The sequence below is a fragment of the Protopterus annectens genome, chromosome 5.part0, assembly GCF_019279795.1.
Source record: "Protopterus annectens isolate FY-2018-M chromosome 5.part0, PAN1.0, whole genome shotgun sequence".
Taxonomy (NCBI): domain Eukaryota; kingdom Metazoa; phylum Chordata; order Ceratodontiformes; family Protopteridae; genus Protopterus; species Protopterus annectens.
Genome location: NC_056735.1, coordinates 377229663 through 377254790, shown reverse-complemented (window position 1 = coordinate 377254790; position 25128 = coordinate 377229663). Strand labels below are relative to the sequence as shown.

The following is a 25128-nucleotide window of genomic DNA, read 5'->3' as shown; positions in this document are numbered from 1 at the left end:
ATTGGACTGCTTAAACAGAAAATGATGTTGAACTCTGACTGTGTGGAAAATAAAGATTTACAGGATTTATTGCATTCTGCTGAACAAGTTGGAAAACATACTTTGCAATGTGGTTTCGATTCTTTAGAGGCCTCTTGCAGGGCTGCTGTTACTGGGTCTGTGCTTAGAAGGCATGCTTGGCTTAAGGAGCAATCTCTGCCTGACCATGTTAAAGTGAAATTGTTGGATGCTCCTCTAAATCAGGACTGCCTGTTTGGCAATAAGGCTGAAGAAGTTCTAAAAAAGATGGAAGATAAAGCTAAATCTATGCAAACTGTAAAAGATTTCTTGCAATTGCAACCTCCTAGATTTAGTAGGCACTGGCCTACTAAGAATTGGTCCTTTCCAGCTCCTTCCAGAACCTCTCAAGCCAAACCCAGACACACCAAAAGCACCAGGTTTCAGTCCCAGGGGACTCTCAGAACTAAGCAATGGGGGGCCTCCAATTCCAAATTAGGAAATAAGACACCCCCTGTGGTAAACAGTCTCAATGACTTTCCTTTAAAATTGCCAAGCACTTACCTTTTAGCCACCCCTTTGGGGGGAAAGATTGCTCTTCATGCAAAAAACTGGGAACTCATAACCCAGGACAAATGGGTTTTAAATATAGTGTCCTGGGATACAGATTTCATTTCCACACGTTGCCAACACCAAACGGGTTGCCAGACCTGCCCCCAAATCAGTGGGCAGAGGCCCAAAAACAAGTGCTTTCCCTCTTAAACATGGGGGCTATTTAACCGGTACCAGAAGAAGTAAAGTGACAAGGTTTCTATTCCAGGCTTTTCCTGGTACCCAGAAAAGGCAAGTCATGGCATTCAATTTTGGACCTATCTACTCTAAAAACACCTTTCTGGACATTCCAAATTTCAAGATGCTGACTCTTCACCAATTACTTCCTATGCTAGGCAAAGATGCCTGGTTGGCAACTCTAGATTTAAAAGAAGCTTACCTGCATATCCCAATCAGGGAATCTTGCAGAAGATACCTATGCTTCAAAGCAGGCTACTTGCATTATCAGTTCTCTACCCTGCCCTTTGGCTTGTCTACTACGCCCAGGGTATTCACAAAGTGCCTGGCTCCAGTAATTGCGTTTTTTAGGCAAAGAATTATTCAGATATATCCATACCTGGATGATTGTCTAATTCAGGCAAAAAACTAGGCCACACTTCTAAATCATCTGACATTTGTAAAAAGGGTTCTAACTTGTCTGGGGTACACCATAAACGAAAAGAAATCACAACTGGTACCCTCTCAACAGATTGCATTCCTGGGAAAGCTTGAATACAACTGCCCAGATGGCTTTCCTCACGCCAGAAAAGCAAATTCATTTGGTAACTTGCTTCAAACAAATGGCCACAAAAACCCTGTTATCTGCAAGACAAATACTGCAAGCCTTGGGGTTCATGGCCTCCTGCATTCTTCTAATTCCATATGCAAGACTGCATATGAGGAAACTTCAGTAGTACTTAAAAAGTCTATGGAGTCAACATTGTCACAGCCTGGAAACAATGATTCCTATCATACCTTGCCAATGCCTGGAGTTCCTATGGTGGGCAGAGGCCTGCCACCAAAACAAGGGACTACCATTCACACTACCCCCTGCCGCCCAAACTCTAACTACAGATGCATCAGACTGTGCATGGGGGGGGGGGTCTCACCTGGCAGGGAAGTGCATTCAGGGCAAATGGAACCCAAATCAAATGCACCTACATATCAATCAAAAAGAAATGTTAGCTGTACAGAATGCTCTGACAGCCTTCAAGGACTACATTCTTCTAGGACAACTAATGGTAAAGACTGACAACACCACGGTTATGTGGTACATAAACAAGCAGGGGTACACATTCCTACCCCCTTTACAGACTAGCCATGGCATTGTGGAACACGGCCTTGACTTATCAAATACAGCTACAAGCTCAATTCCTGCCAGGAAAGCTAAATACTGTGGCAGACGAACTAAGCAAAAATCTTATGGATCCACACGAATGGAAACTGGAACCACAAGTTTTCAACATGTTGATACGCAAATGCGGGAGCCCAGACATAGATCTTTTTGCTTCACCCCAGCACTATCAGTTGGACAAATTCTGCACAAGAATTCATCACAAAAAAGCTTGGAAAGTGGATGCTCTATCCTTCGGCTGGAAAAACCTATCAGTCTATGTTTTTCCCCCTCTGCCTCTACTCTCCAAAGTTCTGCTAAAAGTCAGACAGGACAAACCAAAAATTATTCCGATTGCTCCAGACTGGCCCCGCCAACACTGGTACCCACTCCTGCATAATGTGTCGCACCTTCCTCCGTGGCACCTGCCTCAGACACCTTACCTACTGTCTCAGCAGAACTACCAAATTCTGCACACTCCGCTCCAAACTTTGAATCTTGCAACGTGGCTAATAAACTAATTTCACCCTTGACATCTCTCAGCAAACCTGTGATGGATGTAATTTTGGAGGCTAGAAGACCTAGTACTAGAAAATCTTATGCTGACAAATGGAAAAGATTCTGTGCCTGGAGCCAATCACAAGGAATAAGCACAGCAATGTCCAATATTCCTCAGATTCTGCAATACTTAATTGAGATGCTTCACAAGGGCCTATCTTTTCCTTCCATAAAAATCCATGCCTCTGCCATTTCAGCTTATTACAACACAGAACCTCCCCTCTTCTCTCATCCTCTACTAAAGCAGTATCTCAGAGGGGCCAAAACTTTAAGACCTCCCAGGAGAGCACCAACTCCTATATGGGACCTCAATTTTGTTTTTGAAAAACTCACTCTCCCTCCTTTTGAGCCAGCTGCTACTGCGGACCTAAAATTTCTCTCTTGGAAAACAGCTTTCCTTTTAGCAGTCACTTCAGCTAGAAGGATTTTGGAATTACAGGCTCTTATGGCAGTGGAGCCTGTCATTATTTTTCATCAGGACAGGGTGGCCTTCAGGACCAACCCATCTTTTATGCCTAAGGTGGTATCCAGTGTGGCTCTTAATCAGACCATTCATCTGCCAACTTTCTTTCCCAATCCATAGAACAAGGGTGAGCAGATTCTGCATTCATTGGATGTACACAGCTTGTATTCTACTTAAAGAGGACCAAACTGTAAGACAATCTGAACTGCTATTGGTGGCATTTGCTGCAGGGGTAGAGGGAAAGGCTATTTCAAAGCAGACTATTTCCAAATGGGTAAGCCACTGTATTCGTTTCTGCTATACGCACCATGGTAAACCTATCCCCAAGGGGATCAGATCTCATTCCACCAGGACTGCATCTACGTCTGCAGCCTTTCTCAGAGGGGTTCCTACCAGGGACATTCTAGAAGCTGCTACCTGGAGCTCAGTTCATACATTCACCAAACATTACCATTTACCTCTCTTCTCTAAATCCTGAGCTGGCTTTGCCACTGTTGTCCTGCAGGGCCTTATAGCTGCTCCTAATGCTGTATAAACCCATCCTCCCAATCATAGCTTTGGGATTCTACCCAAATGTAATGACTGCAACAGTGAAACACGAAGAACATAGTACAGTTGTGTACACTTACCATAAATGTAGATGTTCGAGTGTATTCACTGTTGCAGTCCTGGTTACCCACCCTCCAGCCCCCTGTTTTTCTCTTATTATACCTCTCCTTTCTTTTACTATACTTAAAAGCCTTTTTGGTGTATTTGCTTTTGTTTGGAGGTATATTTTTTGTGTTTTAAATTATATACATATATATGTACATTTTTTGCTCCCCATTTGGGGGGCACCTGACATCTGGGGCAAGAAAAAATTATGTAATGGCGTCGGCTGAATGTTTTATACCCCTGACGACCTGACGTCATGGAAGAAGAGACAGCAACAGACGCAGGACCCAAGACTTTGTTAATCTGCCAGCAGGGTTACCCAAATGTAATGACTGCAACAGTGAATACACACGAACATCTACATTTATGGTAAGTGTACACAACTGTACTTTCTGGCACCAGTGTGCCTACCAGGAATGAGCACTTTTTATCCTGAAACTTGTGTACCCAGCTGCCTTTTTTAGTTTTTAACCTACTGTCCATGATATGTTATGTAAAATACAGTCTATATATCAGTGTTGTCCTGGTGAGATTTTGTGAAAACAGTGTCCACCTCTTGATACTCACCAGGATTTGAGGATGGATTTACTTCCAGGAGTACCACTCTCCTTTGCTTGCTGGTTTTATCATCTGTCCATTCAGAGATAGCTGTAAGTTAGTTATGTCTGTTTCATTAGGCACAAACCGGTATGCAGAGAATGGATTTATGGTGCATTGTAGATATAAACTGAGACTGTACCAAGAACTGACCTATTAGATGTACATAGCTTAGCTGTACTTGAAGTCTATCTGTTACTATTATTGCAACATGGGGAGTATATTATCTGTGTGTGTAAATATACAGAAATATACAAAAATATATAATGTATATTTAAACTAAGAGGGAGCTGTGTGTGTGTTGTGTATGCATAAACTCTCTCTACATTTATATATATTATATACACACACAAGTGTTTTCTTCATTTAAACAAGTGTTAAGATCCTGTCTTAATCATAGCCTTCAGTAAAGGTATTAAATGTTTTAAGCAAAGAGATCTCAAACGGTCCGCTACTTCATCGCCTAATTGAAATAAAGGTAAATTACAAGCCAGTGTAGTACAGAAATGTTAAACACATTATAAAAGGAACCGTTAATGTATGTGGAGGATGAGTATATTTAAAAAGTCAAACAGTGATCCTACTAATAATCAGTCGAATTAAAGTCCAAGTAGGATGATTTTTTTTTGGCACTTAAGAAGAAGGTTATTGAGGTTATAATGCAAGCATAATGTAGCTTTCTTTATTTTTAAGGGACTGCAGTAGAGAAATGTTCCAAATATACTGGGACCTCTTTGGTATCACCAACAGCTTTTATCCTTTTGAGAGATAAAAAAGTAAAACACAATTGTGATTTTATTTTGTAGGGAGACATAAGGTCGCATTCACTTGCACTGAAGGATGAATATTGTAAAACATTTTGCAAGCGAATCTAGATTAGTCTTCAGGATCATGCACAAAGATGGGACTTACTGTTCTATCATCTGTAGGAGATGCTGGCCTCGCAGAGTAGCGACCAACAAAATAAATGAAAAATGTTTTTAATAATTAGAATTTTCTTCTGAGTTCGGGGTATTCCTTGTAAGTTGCTGGATTTGCTATATGCACCCACATTTTCACACCTACCATAGTGATGTCAGATTGGAAAATTATCAGCACCGATTAAAAGCCCCTCCACTCTCATATGTCAGGCAAAAAAAAAAAAAAAAAAGGAAAGAAACACAGTAAAGTCAGGAGCAGCCTATCAGATATAATTTAATATGTAATGAATACATTCTGCTGTTAACTTGTAATAAGCCTGTAGAAATAAAACACACAACCATTTTGCTATATTATAGCCATTTCACACTGTACCTTCTCTGTTATAGTTGTAAGAGAAAAAGATATAGTAAGAAAATGGGTATGGCCACATGATCTTAAAAATATTTCAAGTAATTCTCTGAGGCAGAAGCAATGACAGGAAAGTTTTGCCCCATCCAGATGTCGCAAGCTAACGCCCCTTGGAACACCATACTGAGAAGCATGAGAGTGTTGCCTGCCACAGCGCAAAGCTTTGCAAGTCCTACTTTCACATAAAATTGTTATTTTATATGAAAATGTAATTCGAAGACACACTAGCTGCCAGTGAACTTCTCAAACCAGTTGAAACTGCATCCAGGTCTGCATTCAGTTTCATCAGTGTGCCCATGATTTTTCAGAGGTAAAGGACTTCTAGTTCATTTTTGAAGATGGTTTAAAAAGTGCAGCTCTTTGAGACTTGTTTTACAGAATTTTTTTTTAAATTACAGCTATTTGAGCCTCTTCTGTAATAATTTTGTATTTCAGTTGTACAGCTGTTTAGGCTATAAAGGTAAAATATGAAATTGCTGTTTTCCAGGAGTAGTGAGATTTTCTTTTATTAACAAACCGGTGAGAGTTTTTATCAGTTAACTATGTCAGACACATGAAACTCGCATTAAAAAATGTAAATAGATAACAAACCTAATAAATCCACCAGTGAAAACTCGTATTAAAAGCTTAAATTACAAAATAAATTTATCAAAGTGAGGAAAAGGCAAACAAATCTCATTGCCCTAATTCCTTTAACTCAAAAGCATATTTAAAATTCAAGTGCCCATATATTCCAGGGACAAATGAGTCTAAACCTCAAAATGCATTCACTCGAGGCACTCCTTAAAATGGAGAACACAGACATCTGTGCAGTGACAGAGACCTGGTTTAAGGCTTCAGAGAGCACCCCTACATTACCAGGCTATAATTCATACCACACTTTTCGGCCACCTAACCTGGACTCAAACAGTAAAGGCTGAGGTGTGTCCGTATTCATTAAGGATATCCACACCTCCAGGCTAGTTGCTCAGCATAATGCATCTGAGATTATCCAAGTACAACTAACTCTGGGCAAGACCGCAATCCAAATTGTAACTTATTATAGATCCCCCACCATGCCCCAGGATTCCCACTCCTCATTTCTTGATACACTGGAAAATATTAGGGTACAACCTAACACCCTAATAATGAGCGATTTCAACGACCCCACCATTAACTGGGAAAACTACTCGTGTACCAACTCTTTTGCTCAACGTTTTCTGGAATTCATAAATTCCAACACCTTGGATCAACATATCCACACCCCCACCAGGGGCAGCAGTATCCTAGACCTGGTCATTACCAACATGGATGACTGGTGTTCCACACCAGAGGTCAATTCCTCGTTGGTCAGATCCGACCACAAGCTAATCACCCTAGACATCCACAACACGCCCCCCCCCCCCATTAAAGAAACCACCGTAAAAAATTTCTCCAAAGCCAACTTCATGCTTTTTAAGACAGAAGTGGCAAACTTCAAGACACCCATGCAGACGGACAGTAGAGGTACGACTGCTGAATCCTACATAAATGCACTTTATAAGCACTTACACGAGTGCATGGATCGTGCTATCCCCAACAGAACCAAGATACTATCTTCCAAAAAAAGGAAGCCAATCTGGTCGTCCCCTGCCATAAACAAACTCTACAACAGAAGAAAGAAACTGTTGCAAAAAAGAGGAAAATCCCATGATTGGAGAAACTCCCTGGTCAGCCTCCGTAAGAAGCTGAGATCCCTCATAAAATCCTCCAAAGCTAGTTACGAAAACAAAATTGCCACTGATTCTAAAGACAACCACAAAGCATTCTATAGCTATGTCAAGAATCTCAATGGCAACGCTTGGCTCTGCTCTGAGTTACAGCACGATGGCACTAAATATACAGAACCAACTGATATTGCCAACATCCTGGCAGATAGGTTCAGTGCTAACTTTACCCCCTCTTACCCCCTAAAGGGCCCATCTCTATTCTGGAAGAATGCAAAGTTCCTGTAATCACGGCTGCATAGGTAAAAAACACACTCTCCAAAGCCAAGAACACAGCATCCATGGGGCCTGACAACATCCCAGGCTGCGTTCTACACGAACTGCAGAATGAACTGGCACCTCACCTAAGCACCATGTTCAATCATAGCCTCACTTCAGGCTTTGTGCCCACTGAATGGCGCACAGCGATGGTTATCCCACTCCACAAAGGGGGAGCCACCACGGACCCCGGGATCTACCACCTCATTAGCCTAACGAGCCTGGTCTACAAAGCCGTGGAACGTATCATCATGGAACTTATAAACAAAGACATTGGTAATGTCCAAACTCTGAACCCCACCCAGTTCGGGTTTGTAAAAGGCAGGTCATGTCTCCTAAACCTGATAGACTTCTTTGAAGCAGTCACCAAAGCCATTGACGAGGGTAAGGTGGTTCACACAGCCTGTCTAGATCTCGCCAAGGCTTTTGACACCATTCCCCACTCTGGAATTGTAGCTAAACTCACTAAACTAGGTATAAATCCCTATGTCACAAGATGAGTTGCTCACTGACAAAACCCACACTGTAAAAGTAGCAGACTCCAAATCCGACTAAAGACCAGTGATAAGTCGTGTACCACAGGGTTCAGTCCTGGGTCCCCTCCTGTTTGGTATATACTTTTCTGAAGTACAAGCTAACACAGAAGGTCTTTGGCTAACGAAGTTCGTAGATGACTGCAAACTAGGAGCCATAATGGAAATTCCTAACGATGTGGATATCCTACAAAAGGGCCTTGCTGAGGCAGGTGCCATAGCCTCAGGCTCAATGCCAAGAAGTGCATTGTCATCCCCTTTGATAGTCTACTTAACACCGAAAGTGTGATAAGAGACCTTGGGACACAGGTGGAGAGTAGTCTCTCCTTTGATAATCACATTGCCACAGTAGTCAGGAAATCCTTCTACGTGGCACACCTCATCACTCATCACAAAAGGTTTCTCATCCAGGAAAAAAGAGGTCAATTTTCCCCTCTACTTGTCCCTCATTAGTCTCATTATAGAGTACAATGCCACTTTTGGTATGTACCTCACAAGACATCTACAACAACTGGAAAGGCCGCAGAAGTACCTCACAAAGAGGATTACTGGCCTCAAACAGATGCCCTATGCAGACCGTCTCAAAAACTCCAGCTTGACTCCATCGCATATCGCCTACTCCGAGGCGATCTCTGCCTAACATAGAAAGCTATGTCAAACCCAGAGCTGTTGGACATGCTCAAATTAAAGAAATCCCAATCCCTCCGAGCTACATGCTCTAGGGACCTAAACCTTGTCACCACAATAAACAGAACATGCTGGAGGGATAGATTCCTGTCCCAGAGACTTCCCATACTCTGGAACAAACTACCTGTCTGTATCAAACAAAGCTCCTCATTAGCACTCTTCAATAAAAATCTTGATGATTGGATGGGAAATAGGAAATTCACCCCGGGAATCACCTCTGTGGCTCTGCTCGACAGGGCCACAGGAAAAAATTTTCTTGGGTGGCGAAAGCCAGGGTACCTGCCTGGTGCTCTGCAGAGTTCTACAGCAGCAGAGGGACAGAGGGACTTTGGAGTGATTAAATATATATTTTTTTTTGCTGCCTTTAGCTAATTCCCCCTAAAACGCCGATTTTTTTTTTTTTTTTTTTTTTTTTTTTTAGAGTTTCTGTGACTTAAAAAGCTCGTTTCAGCTACATATTGTACTGATTTTACTGCCTGCACTCAGCAATTTTTGTGTTTCAATTACCTGTTTAACTGTTGTAGGCTACACACTCAAGTGTGATAAACATTTCTGTGCATTTAAAGTGTTTTTTTTTATTGTATCTGCTTTATTTATTTCTTCTTCTTCTTCTTTCGGCTGCTCCAGTTAGGGGTCGTCAACAGATCAACTGTTTCCATTTCCTCCTGTCCTCTGCATCTTGCTCTGTCACACCAACCACCTGCATATCCTCTCTCACCACATCCATAAACCTTATCATAGGCCTTCCTCTTTTCCTGTTACCTGGCAGCTTCATCCTTAGCATCTTTTTCCCAATATACTCTGCATCCCTCCTCAGCATGTCCTAACCAACGTAATCTTGCCTCTCTGGGTTTGTCTCCAAACCTTCCTACCTGGGCTGACCCTCTAATATACTTATTCCTAATCCTGTCCATCCTCATCACACCCAGTGCAAATCTTAACATCTTCAACTCTGCCACGTCAAGCTCTGACTCCTGCCTTTTTGTCAATGCCACTGTCTCCAACCCGTATAACATAGCTGGTCTCACTACCCTCTTGTAGACCTTCCCTTTCACTCTTACTGGTACTCGTTTGTCACAAATTACTCCTGATACTCTTCTCCACCCACTCCATCCTGCCTGTACTTCTTCACCTCTCTTCCACACTCACCATTACTCTGAACTGTTGATCCCAAGTACTTAAACTCATTCACCTTTGCCACCTCTACTCCCTGCATCCTCACCATTCCTCTATCCTTCCTCTTATTCACACACATATATTCTGTCTTAGTCCTGCTGACCTTCATTCCTCTTCTCTCTATTTACTGAAAAAAAAAACAAAAAAAAAACATATACTTGTTTTCCTGCCTTTCTAAGCTAATATATTCCAGTTTTCAGGTTAGTGCTGAATTCAGGGCTGTGTTACAAGTTTCTATGTTTGCCCATACCTTACTTGGATAGAAGGAAGTTTCTCTGTTCACCTGTGAGAGAGGGGAGCTTAAGAGCTGCCTATCTTTCCCTGCTGGAGTGGTTTCAGGCCAGAAATTAGTAGTTTATTGGCTATTTTTGGGCTAATTTTTATCTCTTTCATTTCCTTGGTATAAAACCCGCATTAGCACAGTTTTGCATGCCAACTGTTCCCGGCTCCACAAAGTCTACTGTTCAATTTTTCCCTTGGAACTAGACAAACTTTCAACTTAAGCACTCAAACCATTCACTTCTCAGCCCGGCACTTGCTCAAAACTCATAGCAAGCACTAATAAACCTTAGCACTAGACCCCCCCCCCCCATACTGTAGAGAAGGACAAGGCTCTCTATTCGACCTTACCAGCCAATCAGTAAAACAGCTCACTGTACCTATCCAGGCATGTCCAAAGGGCAGTTTCAGCTGTACTCTCCGGTCCAGCTGGTGAATCTGGGCATTTTGAGGCAATGTTACAACAAACTCATGTACACAGACAACCCTCGTCCTACCGCCAAACGCTAATCCATGCGAGAGATGCAATTATACAGCCAAACTGGAGGATAAGCTCTCTCAACCCAAGACTGGACCAGTCAGTCAAGAAGAGAAGGGAATTACTTGCATCACACCACCAGTCTCACATAGACCTGTGAAACCAGCACCGTCAAAAAACACACGTAAATACACGAAAACATACTCGGAGGCTCAAAATAAAAATATGCAAAAGCAACAGAGACCTCCAAAGCAGACATCCAAGCAACCTCCACCACCCAACACAAACCATGAAACAAATACTTCACAAAACCAGTGTGCGATGCAATCACAGCCTTTAAGGCAGAATAACATACCCAACACACTAGTAATAGGTGACTCTATAGTCAGGCGCACTGACGTCCCACTCACTAGGCTGAACAAGGAGAAAGTTACTGTTAGCCTGTCGGGTGCCAGGATCCGCCACATAACACAAGCACTCAGGTCACTCCAGAACAAGTACAAATACAACTCTGTTATTGTCCATGTTGGTGTGAACGACCTGAGCCGTACCTCCCTGGACTACATGAAAAGAGAAATGGAAGAGTTCTCTGATCACGTAGCCCAGGCCGGTATGACCGTGACCCTGAGTAGCATCCTGCCCTCACCAAGAATTATACCATAGTATAAAGAAAAAAATTAAAATTTCAACAATTGGCTAAGCTTCTGGTGTCATTCAAAGGGGATCCAGTGTCTGTCAGCCTGAGATGACATGCTGGACAAGCCACGCTGCTTTGCTAGAGATGACTTGCACCTGTCACCCTTAGGCTTTCGAATACTGGTGAAGGCTCTTGCCACCCCCATAGTGCCTTTTTTAGGCAAGGCTCAAAAGACAAACCCACCACCGTAAATAGCACAAGTAACAAAAAAACTGAGGATAATGCTACTCAGTGCCAGAAGTCTAAACCTGAAAATGAACGCACTCGAGGCACTCCTTAGTATGGAGAAAATCAATATATGTGCAGTAACAGAAACCTGGTTTAAGGCTCCAGAGAGCACCCTAGCACTACCAGGCTACAAACTCATACCATACATTTCGGCCACAAAACCCAGACTGAAGTACAAAAGGCGGGGGCATATCCATATTCATCAAGGATACCCACACCTCCATTGTTAGTGACACAGCACAATGCTTCAGAGATGGGCAGAACTGCAATTCAAATTGTAGCTTGCTACAGATCACCCACCATGTCCCAGGACCCCCATTCCACATTTCTGGAAACACTGGGAAATATAAAGATCCTACCAAACACCCTGACCCTGATTTTGGGTGATTTCAGTTACCCAAACATTTACTGGGAGAACTACTCAAGTACTAACTCCCTTGCCCAACATTTCCTAGAATTTATAAACACAAAATGCCCTGGATCACCTGGTCAAACTGGTCATCACCCCCACCAGAGGTGACAACATATTGAATCTGGTCATCACCAACATGGGTGACCGATGTTCCACACCGGAGGTCAACCCCTCGCTGTTTAGATCTGACCATAAACTAATCACTCTGGATATCCACATTCCTCCCACCTGGTCAAAGAAACCACCATGAAAAACTTTTAAAAATTAAACTTCATGTTACTTAAGACCGAGGTGGAAAGTTTCAAATCCCCCAAGCTAAAGGATAACGCTAGCCAAACTGCAAAATCCTTTACCAATGCACTCTACGGGCACCTACAAGAATGCATGGATTGTGCTATCCCAAGCAAAACCAAGACTCACTCCTCCAAGAAAAGGAAACCAATCTGGTGGGACCCCTGCCATAAACAAGCTATAAAATAGAAGGAGGAAACTAGTACAGGAAAGAGTAAAATCCCAAGAAGGGAAGACATCCCTGATCAGTATCAGCAAGAAACTACAATCCCTCATAAAGTCATCCAAGGCTAGCTTCAAAAGAAAAATTGCCAAGGACTCCAAAGATAACCACAAGGCATTCTTTAGCTATGTCAAAAATCTAAGTGGCAATTCTCAGATCTGCTCAGAGTTAGTGTAGAATGGCACAAAATATACTGAACCGACCGATATCGCTAACATCCTGGCAGACAGGTTCAGTGCAAACCTCAAACCCTCTCACCCCCAAAAGGGCCCATAACCATATCAGAAGAATGTAGTGCCCCTGAAATCACAGACACTCTGGTTAAAACAGCCCTCTCCAAGTCAAGTTGACAGTAAGGTACTAAGCGCACAATCAGTCATGAGGGACTTGGGCACCCAGGTTGATAGCAAACATACTTTTGACCACCATATTGCCTTTGTTGTATGGAAAGCTTTCTACATGGTCCACCTGATTAGTAAGGGTATCTCATCCAGGGACAAGGTGGTCATAACATCCCCGTATTCTTCCCTTATAAGACCCATTATTGAGTACAATGCCCCTTTCAGCGTGTACCTCACAAAGCACATGCAGCAGGTGGAGAGACCACAGAGGTTCCTCACCCGGAGAATCCAGGGCCTCAAACATCTACCCTACACAGATCCACTCAGTCTCCTACTACAGACTCCACAGAGGTGACCTCTGTCTGGCATAGAAAGCAATCTCAGACCCTGTCCTGATGGGACTGCTGCATATCTGTAAGTCAAGCTCCACTTGAGTAACCCGTATAAGCAACTTCAACCTGGTCTGTGACATCAGCAGGACTTGTTGGCAGGACAGATGCGTGTCCCAGAGACTCCCCCTTTTATGGAAAGGACTCCCTCTGCACAAAAAGCAGAGTACCTCATTATTCCTTTTTAAGCGCAACCTGGATAACTGGATGGGTAACAGAAAATACACTCCTGGGATTCCACCTGTGTCCTTGCTGGATAGTGGCATAGGGTGCTGATTTGTTGAAACGCGGGCTGAATTCCTGGTAGGCTTGTAAGGGCCTCAAGGCCCATAGCCTAGTAACTTCCTGTGTTCCTATGAAAATTGCATCAGACAAGAAACAGTAGCATGATATATTCCTGTTTTCAAAGAAAATATCACTTGAGAAGAATGTTTATGTAGCGACATAGCTAGAGAAGCTATTTCACTATGGAGGGAGAAAGGCAGTATATCAAGTTTTAACTTGTGCCTTTGTAAAGGGGAGTATAGTCCTACCAAGTGCTGAGAGTGCTAAGACAGAAGGCTTAGAGTTGGAAGACGGAGCAAAATTGTCTTTTGCAAAGTTCATTTACTAGATGGGCACTCTCATGCAGTGAGCACTGATAATTGTACTATTAGAGGGCTTATTTTACCCTGGGGAAGACGAGCATTGGCAAAGCCATAAGGTATCAAGGTGACTTTTTAGTATTTGATGTAAACCGGCACTTTGCATGTATTACGCTCATAGGTGTTCTTTACGCTAGCTGTATACTGCATCTTATGTTCTAAACTTATTTTTTATATATTTGAACTCCTTTAGATAAAAAAAAAAATAAGGTAGTCAAGCTGCTCCAGTACTGAAGAGGAATAAAGCCCCAGCTACAGCCCAGCCATCCTGGATTCTGTTAGTGGCTTGAGTGATGGATGGAGTGGCAGAGAAGAGATGAGTGTGCCTATCCTGGGTGGGTGGGTCCTTGTTGATACACTCCCTAAGGGAGGGCATGGCCTAGAAAGGGGAGTTTGCATCTGATGCAATCAACAAGCATGAGAGGGAGGGGAAAGGGAAATGAGTAGGGCATAATAAAATAAAAAAAAAAACTGTATGGAAGCATAGAGTATTTGAGCCTCCAGGACACCCTCAGACTCCACGACTGGCCTCAGCAATACCAAAGTAAGTCCATGGGGGCAGGAGAACAGCTGGTAGATGCAGCATGGACGTGGGACACTGGGAGCTGGTCTGGTAAGGCTGAGGTCTGAGGGAGTCGCTTTTTAACTTTGTGGTAGTCACTTACCAAACTTTTAATTTCTGGTTTTGCCTAAATGGATGTCTGCTAGTTTGCCTCTGCCTGGCCTGGGAGCTTCTTTTCTGACCCCTTTAGAGTAAGTATTTAAGATTTTGGAGGAAAACTATGCAGTCAGTCACGGATCTTTTTCATTCCCCTGTACCAAAGTATAGCAGGACCTATCCTAGTAAAAACTGATCCTTGTGTCTGAGGCTAGATAAGGGTGAGTCACAAAAAAGTAAGAAAGGCCACTACAAGAACTATGGCAAACAGACCAGAGGGGAATACATGAAGGCCCTCAGGGAGGTATCACCTAGTGGGAACATCTGTAACTCGGAAAAGCTTATCACTCCTTTCACCTTAACTCCAGATCGACCTTGCAAACCCCTTCTCCACCCATAAAGCCATGTATTTTCCTGAAATAAAAATCTATTTGTGAACTCCGCTAATCACTTTTCTAGAATATATTATTTTTGCTCCTAATGTGTGACCACTTACAGTGTAACTACTGTCTTTGCTGTTGGTCTTGCTAAGAAAACACTGCAGCATTTCCTCATCTGATTTTGTTATGCTGCTTATGTGTCTGCTTTTTGATGTACATTGTTTCTGAAATGGAGTGCTAGAGTGCATAGTTAGGGTTTTAACTCTGCATGAATAATAAATCCCAACTTTAAGGGTTTATGCTCAGACAGTATTTATATGTATTTATTTTTCTAACACTGTTGTCTGTGTCAGTTTATATAACTGGAAACGCATGAGGAAAACTGGTGTTGTTAAGGTCGTAATTTTGTTTTATTTTTGCGTGTTGCTCAGCAGGTGGAGGGCTCCAGTCACGCCAGAAAATTAAGTAACATCCTCAGAGGATTAGCAGACAAGTTAGAAAATGCCAAAGAACTAAGATCATTTGACATGAAGAAAGATTTTATTATGAACCGCTTGCCTCCTTATGTGGAGAACACTGAACAGTTGTCACCTAGTAAGTGTGTTTTGTTTATTTGATAAATACGTCATCTCTAAACATTTGCCATAGTTTAATAAAGCTTCTTGATGTGAAATGCATTTTAACTTATTGCATTCTCATTTGTCTTCAAAAAAATAAGCAATTGCATTTTAATATTGATAGAACTGGTTTGAGTTGTGTACATTGTGACATTATTTAGTACTCTTCTTTCAGGATGGCAGTTAAAGTGATAAAATAGATGAGATAACGGATTACTTTTGTGTGACCATTATTTTGTTTTCCAGCAATATTTAACTAATTTTGATTGATTGGCAGGATCTCAACATGGCAGTATCATGTACCATGGTGTCCAGGTAAATGCTGGACTACTCTACACCATCTTGATTTTTTTCTTACCATTATTAAAATCTGGTAACTCAGAGCATGTTTTATGATGATGATTGTGTGTGTGTGTTGTATGAATACACACACACACTCTCACACACACACACTCTCACACACACACACTCTCTCTCTCTCTCACACTCACACACACACACACACACACACACACACACACACACACACACACACACACACACACACAGGTCTACTTTTAAGTTTCGAAGTTTCAAAACTTTGAACCATAAGATCGAAGTTTTGAAACTTTGAATCATTAAAATGGAGGTGTAGTCATTCACAGTTGTAACTTAGAAAGTCTTTTATCAGTCCATTTTCCTCATGAGGTTTGCAATGGTAATAAACTGAGCAAATATAGTAGTTTATTTTTTTAGTAACAGTTCCCTGCTCATCCTGATAGATACTCACACATTCCTAGGCAAAATGAGAGAATATAATCTCTGTAGCATGTCTTGGGTCTGCCCCAGAGTCTTTCCCTTCCTGCAAGAGGCATTTAGGGCATTATCAGTCTATACCAAAACCATTTCAGTAGTGGTTTTACTTAAGCTTGTTCCAGACTACCAAACTCCTCATTAGCCCAGCAACCTTATGAAAGAGCCTCATTTTCATTGCTTGTATTTCAGCTGCTACATATTTGGGCATCAGTTTTGGCTCTTGACCCCATATGAGGTTGGAGACAGGTTGACCTGCAAAGTGAGTACTTCTTTTCTCCAGTACTTCACTACTACACCCTTCTACTGGTTGGGCTCCCATCCCCTTCTGTCTTCAGTTGTGAACAAGGCCCATGATGCCTAAACATCTGCATTTGCTCTTCACCTGCAGACGGCAGTCTAATTTTTTCTGGGAGAAAACCATGATCTTTGATTCAGTGACACTGATCTCCATCCCATCTACTTCACAGTTAGCAGTGAACTGCTGTAGTGCATGCTGGAAATTGAAGTCACATGAGGCCACATTAATAACTTTGTTTGCAAATAAGAGATGCTACATTTTCATTCCCAAACTGGATACTGTCCAGACCACAGATGCACGTTCATATCCTTTCCATGAAAATCTTAGATAGCTGAGGAAACCAGATGCACCCTTTATGGAGTCCTATACCCATCTTGAACTTGTCTGACTTATTGCCAAGAATGCAGATGCATCTCTCAACAGCACTAAATGTATAGTGTCTTATTTGGCAAAAACTTGCATTATCATTCATCTTTTGATAAAATTGTGAACCGTCAGGAAGTTATTTTGTCAGGTTCTGGTTCTCTGAAAATGTAGTTTTGTGTTGTGGGGACTAGCGACAAGATTGGTCCATTTGAACTGAAGAGAAGAATTTTTTTATTTTTTTTTTATTATTTTTACTTTTTGCTCTTAAGTTTGTGAGATGTCCTAGTTCAAATTTAGAGAATTGTTTTATTTTCTCATGTGATATTTTTATTTGCAGTTACTTGTATTTGCAGTACTTTGAAAATTTGGTAGTAGTTTTATTATTCTTTCATTCTTAGTGATACAAGACTGTGAATCATCTTTAAGTCATAGCTCTCACTGTACAGATCCAAATGACATGCAGGAGCAGGCCAGGCACCTGTACTTTTGTAGAACCTACCACAACACATAAGAGGATATCTGCTTGTATGCCTTTATCATATCACAAGAAATACATGTAAACAGAACATGTAAACTCCCACAGCCCTTCCATTATCCATGCTTAGATAAAGTTCTGTAATCAGTATGAAATCTGCATCGATCATTCTGAAACATGTTTGAAGGCTTTCCTGTTGAATTTGAGGATTGTGATCCCTGTGTACCTGATACTTCACTTTCTTGTCTCCCTTTCTGAAAATGGGGACCACTCTGTTGGATTACCAGTCCAGTTGTTCCCATCTTCTGCACAGCATTTAAAATAATATGTGACATTATGCAGTGCCTTCATTATTTTCAGCTAGCCCTCATCCACTTTGCAGGCACCACAAAACTGTTTAATTGACACATTAACATCATTTTTGTAATGTCTGAAATATAGGGGTCATATGAATGGCAAATGATAGTGGGCCCAAAATGTAACCTTGTATAACACTGTCAGTAACAGGGTAGGCGAGGAGTTCATCCCAAGCACTACCTTATAATGATGCCTAGAAAGATTTGAGGTGAAGCAATCCATGACCATGTCTGAGGTGCCTTAATGAGTGTGCCGTCAGTCTGAGAGGATCCCATGGTCCACAGTGTCACAGGCTGATGAGAGATCCAGAAAGACTAGGACTGAATAATAATGGTAGTCGTTTGCCATGCAGTATTTAAGTACCCTTGTGAGAACTGTTTTGTTACCATGTCTGGAGCAAATGCCTGACTGGAATGGGTCATATAAACCATTCTGTCATAAATATGAATCGAACAGTGACTAAACTACTTTCTCCAAAATGTAAACCAAAAAGGGTCGTTCAGAATAGGTCTGTAGTTCTCCAGATGCTCTGCATCAAACACTGCCATTTTCTAGATTGGAGTAATAGGGTCCTTCTTTAGTGCAGATAGAAATGTATTTCTTTCCATAAAGATACAGTGACGATCTGTTAAAGGTATGAGCCCAGCTTATCTTAAATTAGTCTCTCCAAAATGAAGATGGAAAGACAACCAAAGATGAGAATCACCTGTATGCCGTACAGGCACAGTACTGACAAGGTCCAACCTGAAAGCTGCAAGCCCTTCAACAAAAAAAACATGCAGGCAAATTACATTCTTTGGATGTAAGGTATTTTTGAGGGGCTAAGCAGTCTGGACTGGCACTGTGACTGCCAACCACTGAAGAGCTGCTGGGTGAATGTCCAGATGAATTCTTCTAGGAGATAATCCAGGTAAGTCTGCCCTTCAGTCAGCCAGAACGATGCCATTTGCTCTGCAATCTTTGACCATTCCACCCCATTTATGTAGTTCAGGATCATTCCAAGAATTTCATGGTTTAACCAAAGTAAACAGCTTGGGGCCAAGAAATCCAGGGTGGCTATAAGAGCCCTGTTATAAGCTTCAGCCAGCTCTTAGTTGTCCTGAGCATTTCCTGTCTGAAAAATGTGGTATGGCACAGACATCACGTCATCTAGGGTGAGTAAACTGACATTCCTGCTTTATATAAGATCAGTGGATTTCATGCTATGTATGTCCTTCGTGAACTGAAGAAGGGAATGGTCAGACAGAGTCACAGGTTTCACCACCAAACCACTGCTATTGACCCCCAGAATGAAGACCAATTCCTGTGTTTGGCCATGGAAGTGGGTAGCAGAGGTAACCACCTGAACAGACTCTATTTCCTTCCCTTCAGTGAACAGAGGAATTCTTTTACAAAAAGCACTGATTCCTCATTCACCTTAATGCTGAAATCACCAGAACCAGCCATCTGGACAATGTCAACACCACGGGCACAAAGAAGCCATGCACTACTGGTTGGATGGTCGATGAGAAGTTACCCACAATGTGCTTCACTTCTAGCAAATTCAAAGGAGTTAGTAACTCCCAGCTTTTGCCATTTTAAGCTTGAAGTGTTTTAACATTAGAGTACAGGACCCTAGCTGAAGTTACAAGAGGGCAGGTCGTACGGAACTGTTCTAGGTGTAGAGAGAGAGCCATTCATACCTCACATAGAAGTGATCGAGTTTTAAGTCTTAGTGGTTGTACCTACAGTAAACACTAATGCTCATTGGCACTGGTTGTAATCTGCCCCCCCCCCACCCCCACCCCCCAATGGATCCTCAGTAGCGAGAAGGACAGTGACCAGACTGACTTTTAACTAAAAATCGCTTTTGGCTAAGTAATGCAATAAAGCCTTCATCAAGTCTGTGACAAGAACTAAAAATCATATACATAGGTAAGTAAGTAAAAAGCACCAACTAGATACAAGAAAAAATGCACACAACTATCTAATCATAAACATTATCTAATTAGCACACTAAATGTGTATCTGTGTAATAATACGTAGTAAGCATCCATATGCATTAGTGTGCATAAAAACAAAGTTATTTACAGCTCAGAAAAAAATGTCAGTGCTTTGCAATCAAGAGAAAAAAAAACATGAAACCTCTAACAGTAGTTATGAAAACTGTCATGACAGGTTTTTTTTGTCTCCCACACCAGCAAAGGTTGCAGTCCAAGTGGAGAAGCCAGTGGTGATAGATGAGATAAAGATAGCACAGCCCTTGAAGAAAGGCTACCTTCTAAGTGATCACAACATGATCAGAATACCTTTTTTAGTGGGCAGAGCATACAGATGAAATGCAGCAAACACTGAAACTGGGTTCCTCAGAGTTTGCAGCCCCTCCGTGTGTCTGGTATCCATGCATTTATACAGTCCTGTTACCCATTTGCATATATGGTACAATACATTATCTTTGTATTTATGCTATAAAGATATTAAACCGACAGATACCTCACACACCAGAAGTTTGAACACTCCTCTTGATCAGTTAAGTTTATGTTTGTATTAGTTTAAATACAACAGGGATAATGGTTTGTGAACAACAATGGCTTTCTCTTCACTAGACTCAGAATGTCACATCACCTGTTGCTGCACATACTGATACCACTGGGAGGGCATGAAATTAAAAAACAAATGCCATGGACACAGCAGACTCTGCAGGCTGTCTCTGAGACGGTGTGCTTTACAGTGCCAGAGCAATCATATACTGCGACTCATTGGATAAGCAGGTTTTAACGGTATACTTTGTCCAGTACTACAGAACTTAAAATAATTTGTTCTGGAAAAAAAGCCAGATAGTTTTGTTGCATTTTTGTATTACATCAGACAAATTATGATCCGTCAGTTATTACTGTTCTAGACAGTTGTATTGCAACCAAGTGTATTAGTCCAATGTTATACATCTTCCAATATTATATGCCTTTTGATTGATTACAGTGGATATGAATACTTTTTTGCACGTTACATTCAGATACAGCTGTAAGAAATACTTGCTATAGCATTACTGTATTACCTACATTATATTTGCCCTTTTCATGGTGTCACTTTTCACTTTTGGGTAGGTGTTGCCTTATACCTGTCAGTGAGGAGTATGGTGAGCTCACTTTGCCTGTAGTTGTTATTGTAGTCACTAGGGGGAGACTTTGTACCTGTACAAGAAACAGTGAGTCCAAAAGCAGTCATAGCCTTTAAGAAGCTTTTAGTTCTTGAGAAGCAGTTCTTCCTAAGGACTCCGTTGCCTGTGATGAGTGCTCTTTTATTATTAGCATGCAAGTATTGCAGTTGATTTCTTTGAATTTACCTCAAAGGTATTTTCTTTTTAGGTAATGTGGTAAATATGGCAATTCTTGGGTGGCCACAGTGGTGCAGCGGTTAGCATTGCCGCCTCACAGCAAGAGGTTCTCCAGTTCGATTCTCGCCTGGGGTGCCTTCTGTGTGGAGTCTGCATGTCCTCCCCTGTGGTCGCGTGGGTTTCCTCTGAGTGCTCCCGTTTCCTCCCACATCCCAAAGATATGCAGTAGGTGGATTGGACACTGACACTGTAAAATTCCACTGCCAATCATGAGCGGACAAATGATCCGCTGTGGCGACCCCTGGCCGGGAAAAATCGAAAGAAGAAGGTAAATATGGCATTTCTAAACACTTCTCATTTGTTTTTAAAGCTCTAATATGACTGCATAATGTAGTGTGTTGCCTGAGCTGTTTGACTTTTCCCCTGTTTATAAACACTAGTTTCCCCTGATATTTGTGGAGTTGTAGAAGGGTTATGTAAGCACCATCCCTGTGTTGCTTAAAACATTTTTTTTGTTTAACCTTTGTTTCTCTGAATTGGAAAATAGTACAGCTAAAGTAGTTTACTTCATTTGTTCTTCAACCTGTGGGGATATGGATCCGTATCTGATCCATCAGACCTCCAAGCTTTTCCCCTTACCCGTAATACACCTCCATTACCTTCCAACCCCCAGATCTCATTAGCCGCGAATAGCTTATGCATTGTGATCTCTTGAGCTCCAGGTTTCAAGTGGGTTGTTGTTCTTCTTTCGGCTTTTCCCAGTTAGGGGTCGCCACAGTGGAATTCTGGTCCACTAATGATTGGCAGTAGAATTTTTTACTGTGCCGAGTTGCCAGCCCGATGCCCAAACTTTAACAAAGGCACGCCCATTCACACATGTCTTTCGAATGCCACTCGACTGCTCCACACATAAGGCACTCCAGCCGAGAATCGAACGGGAGAACCTCTTGCTGTGAGGCAACAACGCTACCGCTGCAGCACTGCGGCTCCAGGATTCAAGTGGGTAAATTCCTTTAAAATATTCTTTTTTGTTACAAAATCGTTAGATAGTGAAAGAGTAGGTTACCCTTTCTCCTCCCCTCGCTTGGTGTGTCAAGTTATACTTTCTTAGGGTAGTTAGCTTGGTAACAGTATCTCTGATCCGTCCATTGGGTTCGGAGTATTAGGATCCGAGGATGGCTTTAGTCAGGGGGGTCGGCGCCGATGGTACCTGCTTCCTCGACACCGACAGCTGCCTGGAGCGTGTTGGATCTGACCAGCTCGGATCTGAGCCGCTCTCGGAGCCGGAGCTTGGGCATCGAATCCGAGAGAGTGGAACTTTTTCCATCGGCCCCACCTTTGTCGGGCCACGTTCACTCCCTTGGAGCTCCATCCACCTTCGGGCCCGGCTCTGATTCTCTTGTCAGACCCAGGGAGACCCGCCTCCGTATTGGGTTCTCAGGAAGTTCGCACTCCTTCGGCATTCAGCATGGTAGAAAGGGTTGTCTCCGCTGGATCGGGACCCCTGACTGCCCCCTCAGACTCCACCCAGACCCCCTTGGCTCTTTCTACGGTCCCCATCATTTTACCCGAGGGACAGCCTGTGCTCAAGGAGCCCCAGACGGTTCCCCCTGAGGAACAAGTGGCTTGCGAGCCCCCCCCCCCCCGGAGAGGTACCTTGCAAGCATACGTGCAAGTAGAGGCACTTGGACTCCCCCGATTCCCTCACCGAGGATACAGACTTGGATGAAGGAGAAGGTTCCCCTAGGTCACCTCCTGAGGATGTCTCCTTTGGAGATATCATGGACATTTCATGGAAATCCTGCTCCAACTGGGAGGTTGGTCTGTCCCAAACCTTCTTCCGATGAGTCCATGTTCCTGGACGCTTTCGGCATGGCCCATCTACTTCCAGGGTGTCCCCTCCTGCGCATCCTTTGGTGGATCTGGTCACCTTGCGGGCATGGAAGGAGCCGGACACCATAGAATCAATTCCAAAAAGACCTGATAATAAGTCCCCCCATAGACAGACCAGCATGGAACAAGGGCTCCCCCGTAGATGCTATGGTGGTAGCAGCAGCCACAAAAAAGGAACTTGCCCAGGAGAGTTCCTCGGTTCATCCTCCTGACTGAGAGTCACGGATGATGGACCACCTTGGGAAGTGGGTTTACGCTTCTGCTACCTTTTCAATTAGGGCGCTGAACTACCTGGCCCATGTCACCAGACTCCAATGCGACCTGGTAAAGTAGCTGGAAGAGTCTCCCCCTAAGTCCATGTTGCAGGAGGACAAGGCTTCGCTCTCTGCGAGGATGGCCACTTTGAAAGCGGTCTCCAACACGTCCATGTGACTCCTTTCACATGCTATGGAAGGAGCAGCTAGGGCGGCTGGGTCCGGCATGTCCATGAGGCGCAACGCCTGGCTCAGGTTATGTCAATTTTCAGAACCTTTCAAGGCGTCCTTTGCCAATGCCCCTTATGACAGCTCTACTCTTTTTGGTAAGACCTTCAGAGCGACATTAGTCCAGAGTGAGAAGGACGGGAAGACACTGTCTGCCATCAGGATCCGCTTCTCGAACCCTCAAAAATCCTTTTCCTGGAACCAGAGAGGGCAGACGAAGATGTGGATGTTCTTCAATAAAAATAGGAAGAACAAGTACAAGCTGCCAAAGGTTGTAGAAAGCAGGTTTAATCCAGACGCACTGAGCAATGAACACTCCAACACAGTAGCACCAAATTCACCAATGACCTAGGTTTCGTCCCAAGGAAATGACTTCATCAGATTGGTGAAAAGGTACTGCCTATATATATACAAACAGGTAAAACTAATTAAACAATTAAACTCTGTCAATTCTGTTTAAAAAGGTGCTACCACAAATAAACGCCCTTCCCCATTAAAAAAACATTTTCTCTAAAAATGTATACAACATCCCTATTCTGTTCTTAGATGTTATACCGTTATAATTTTAAATTGATTTACCCTTAATATCTGAGACTGTAAAGGTGTGTGTATACCAACATAATTCAACACTGTACCCACTATACACTAAATCTTAATTTCCTTGTATAATAAAAATTCTTTCTTATGTAATAATATATGTGTTCTATATAATATTTACTAAGCATTCAAATTATGTCATATTTGTATATCTAAAGGATATACAGCTAATGCTGTAGTATACCCATATCCAAATATACAAAAAATATATATAATTATTATACTACATGCTGGTCCTTACACTCAAAATACCTAATCAAATCAACTAAATATTCTGAAGGTTTTTTTTAACCTAAGCCAAGGTTTAATTGAAAGACACTCATTTAAACCTGGATAATGGTTTGCATCAAGCCTAAGCTGCCACATAAGCTCACTCGTATCTAAATGGTACTGTGTTGTTCTTCCTTGTAGGTCAAAACCTACCTGTTGGACAACACAAAATTTAAAGTTATGTCCTTCATTGGTCATAACATGTCTTGCCAGGGCATTTGTGGGTTTTTGATGTTTTATATCAAGAATATGTTCTTTTATTCTATCCCTAAACCTTCTACAGGTTTTGCCCACATAAAACGCCCTGCGCGAATCACACATTGCAACGTACACTAAATTTTTGCTGTAGCAATCAAAATGACCATTTATATGTATGTCACTTTCATTAATAGAAAGTGTGTGTCCTGATATATATATATATATATATATATATTTACAAGTAGTGCATCTACCACACTTGTAGTTCCCCTTGTTCTTATAACTAGTGGGCATTGTGTCCGCCATACTTCTCTCAAAAATATCCTTTAATGACAAATCTTTCCTATATACAAACTTAGGCTTGTATGCAAAAATCTTCGGTTCCACCTTATTTTTATGAAATGTCTCCCAATATTTCATAACTATATTCACAATAAACTCGGAATCCATGTTATAGTTTAGAATATACAAAATAATATCACTCCCATAGGTGTTTGCTTCCCTGTTACCAGTGACATACCCAAAT

The 25128-nt window shown here is 42.2% G+C and overlaps 1 protein-coding gene across 5 annotated transcripts in view; it reads left to right on the top strand.

Annotated features, from left to right (window-relative positions):
* Positions 1–25128, top strand: part of RIOX2 (ribosomal oxygenase 2) — a 456423-nt gene that overhangs the window by 330879 nt on the left and 100416 nt on the right. For all 5 annotated transcript variants that reach the window (XM_044072345.1, XM_044072343.1, XM_044072342.1 and 2 more), the window contains exon 7: positions 15373–15535. In XM_044072345.1, coding sequence (XP_043928280.1) covers positions 15373–15535 — 163 coding nt within the window. The remainder of the gene's footprint in view (positions 1–15372; positions 15536–25128) is intronic.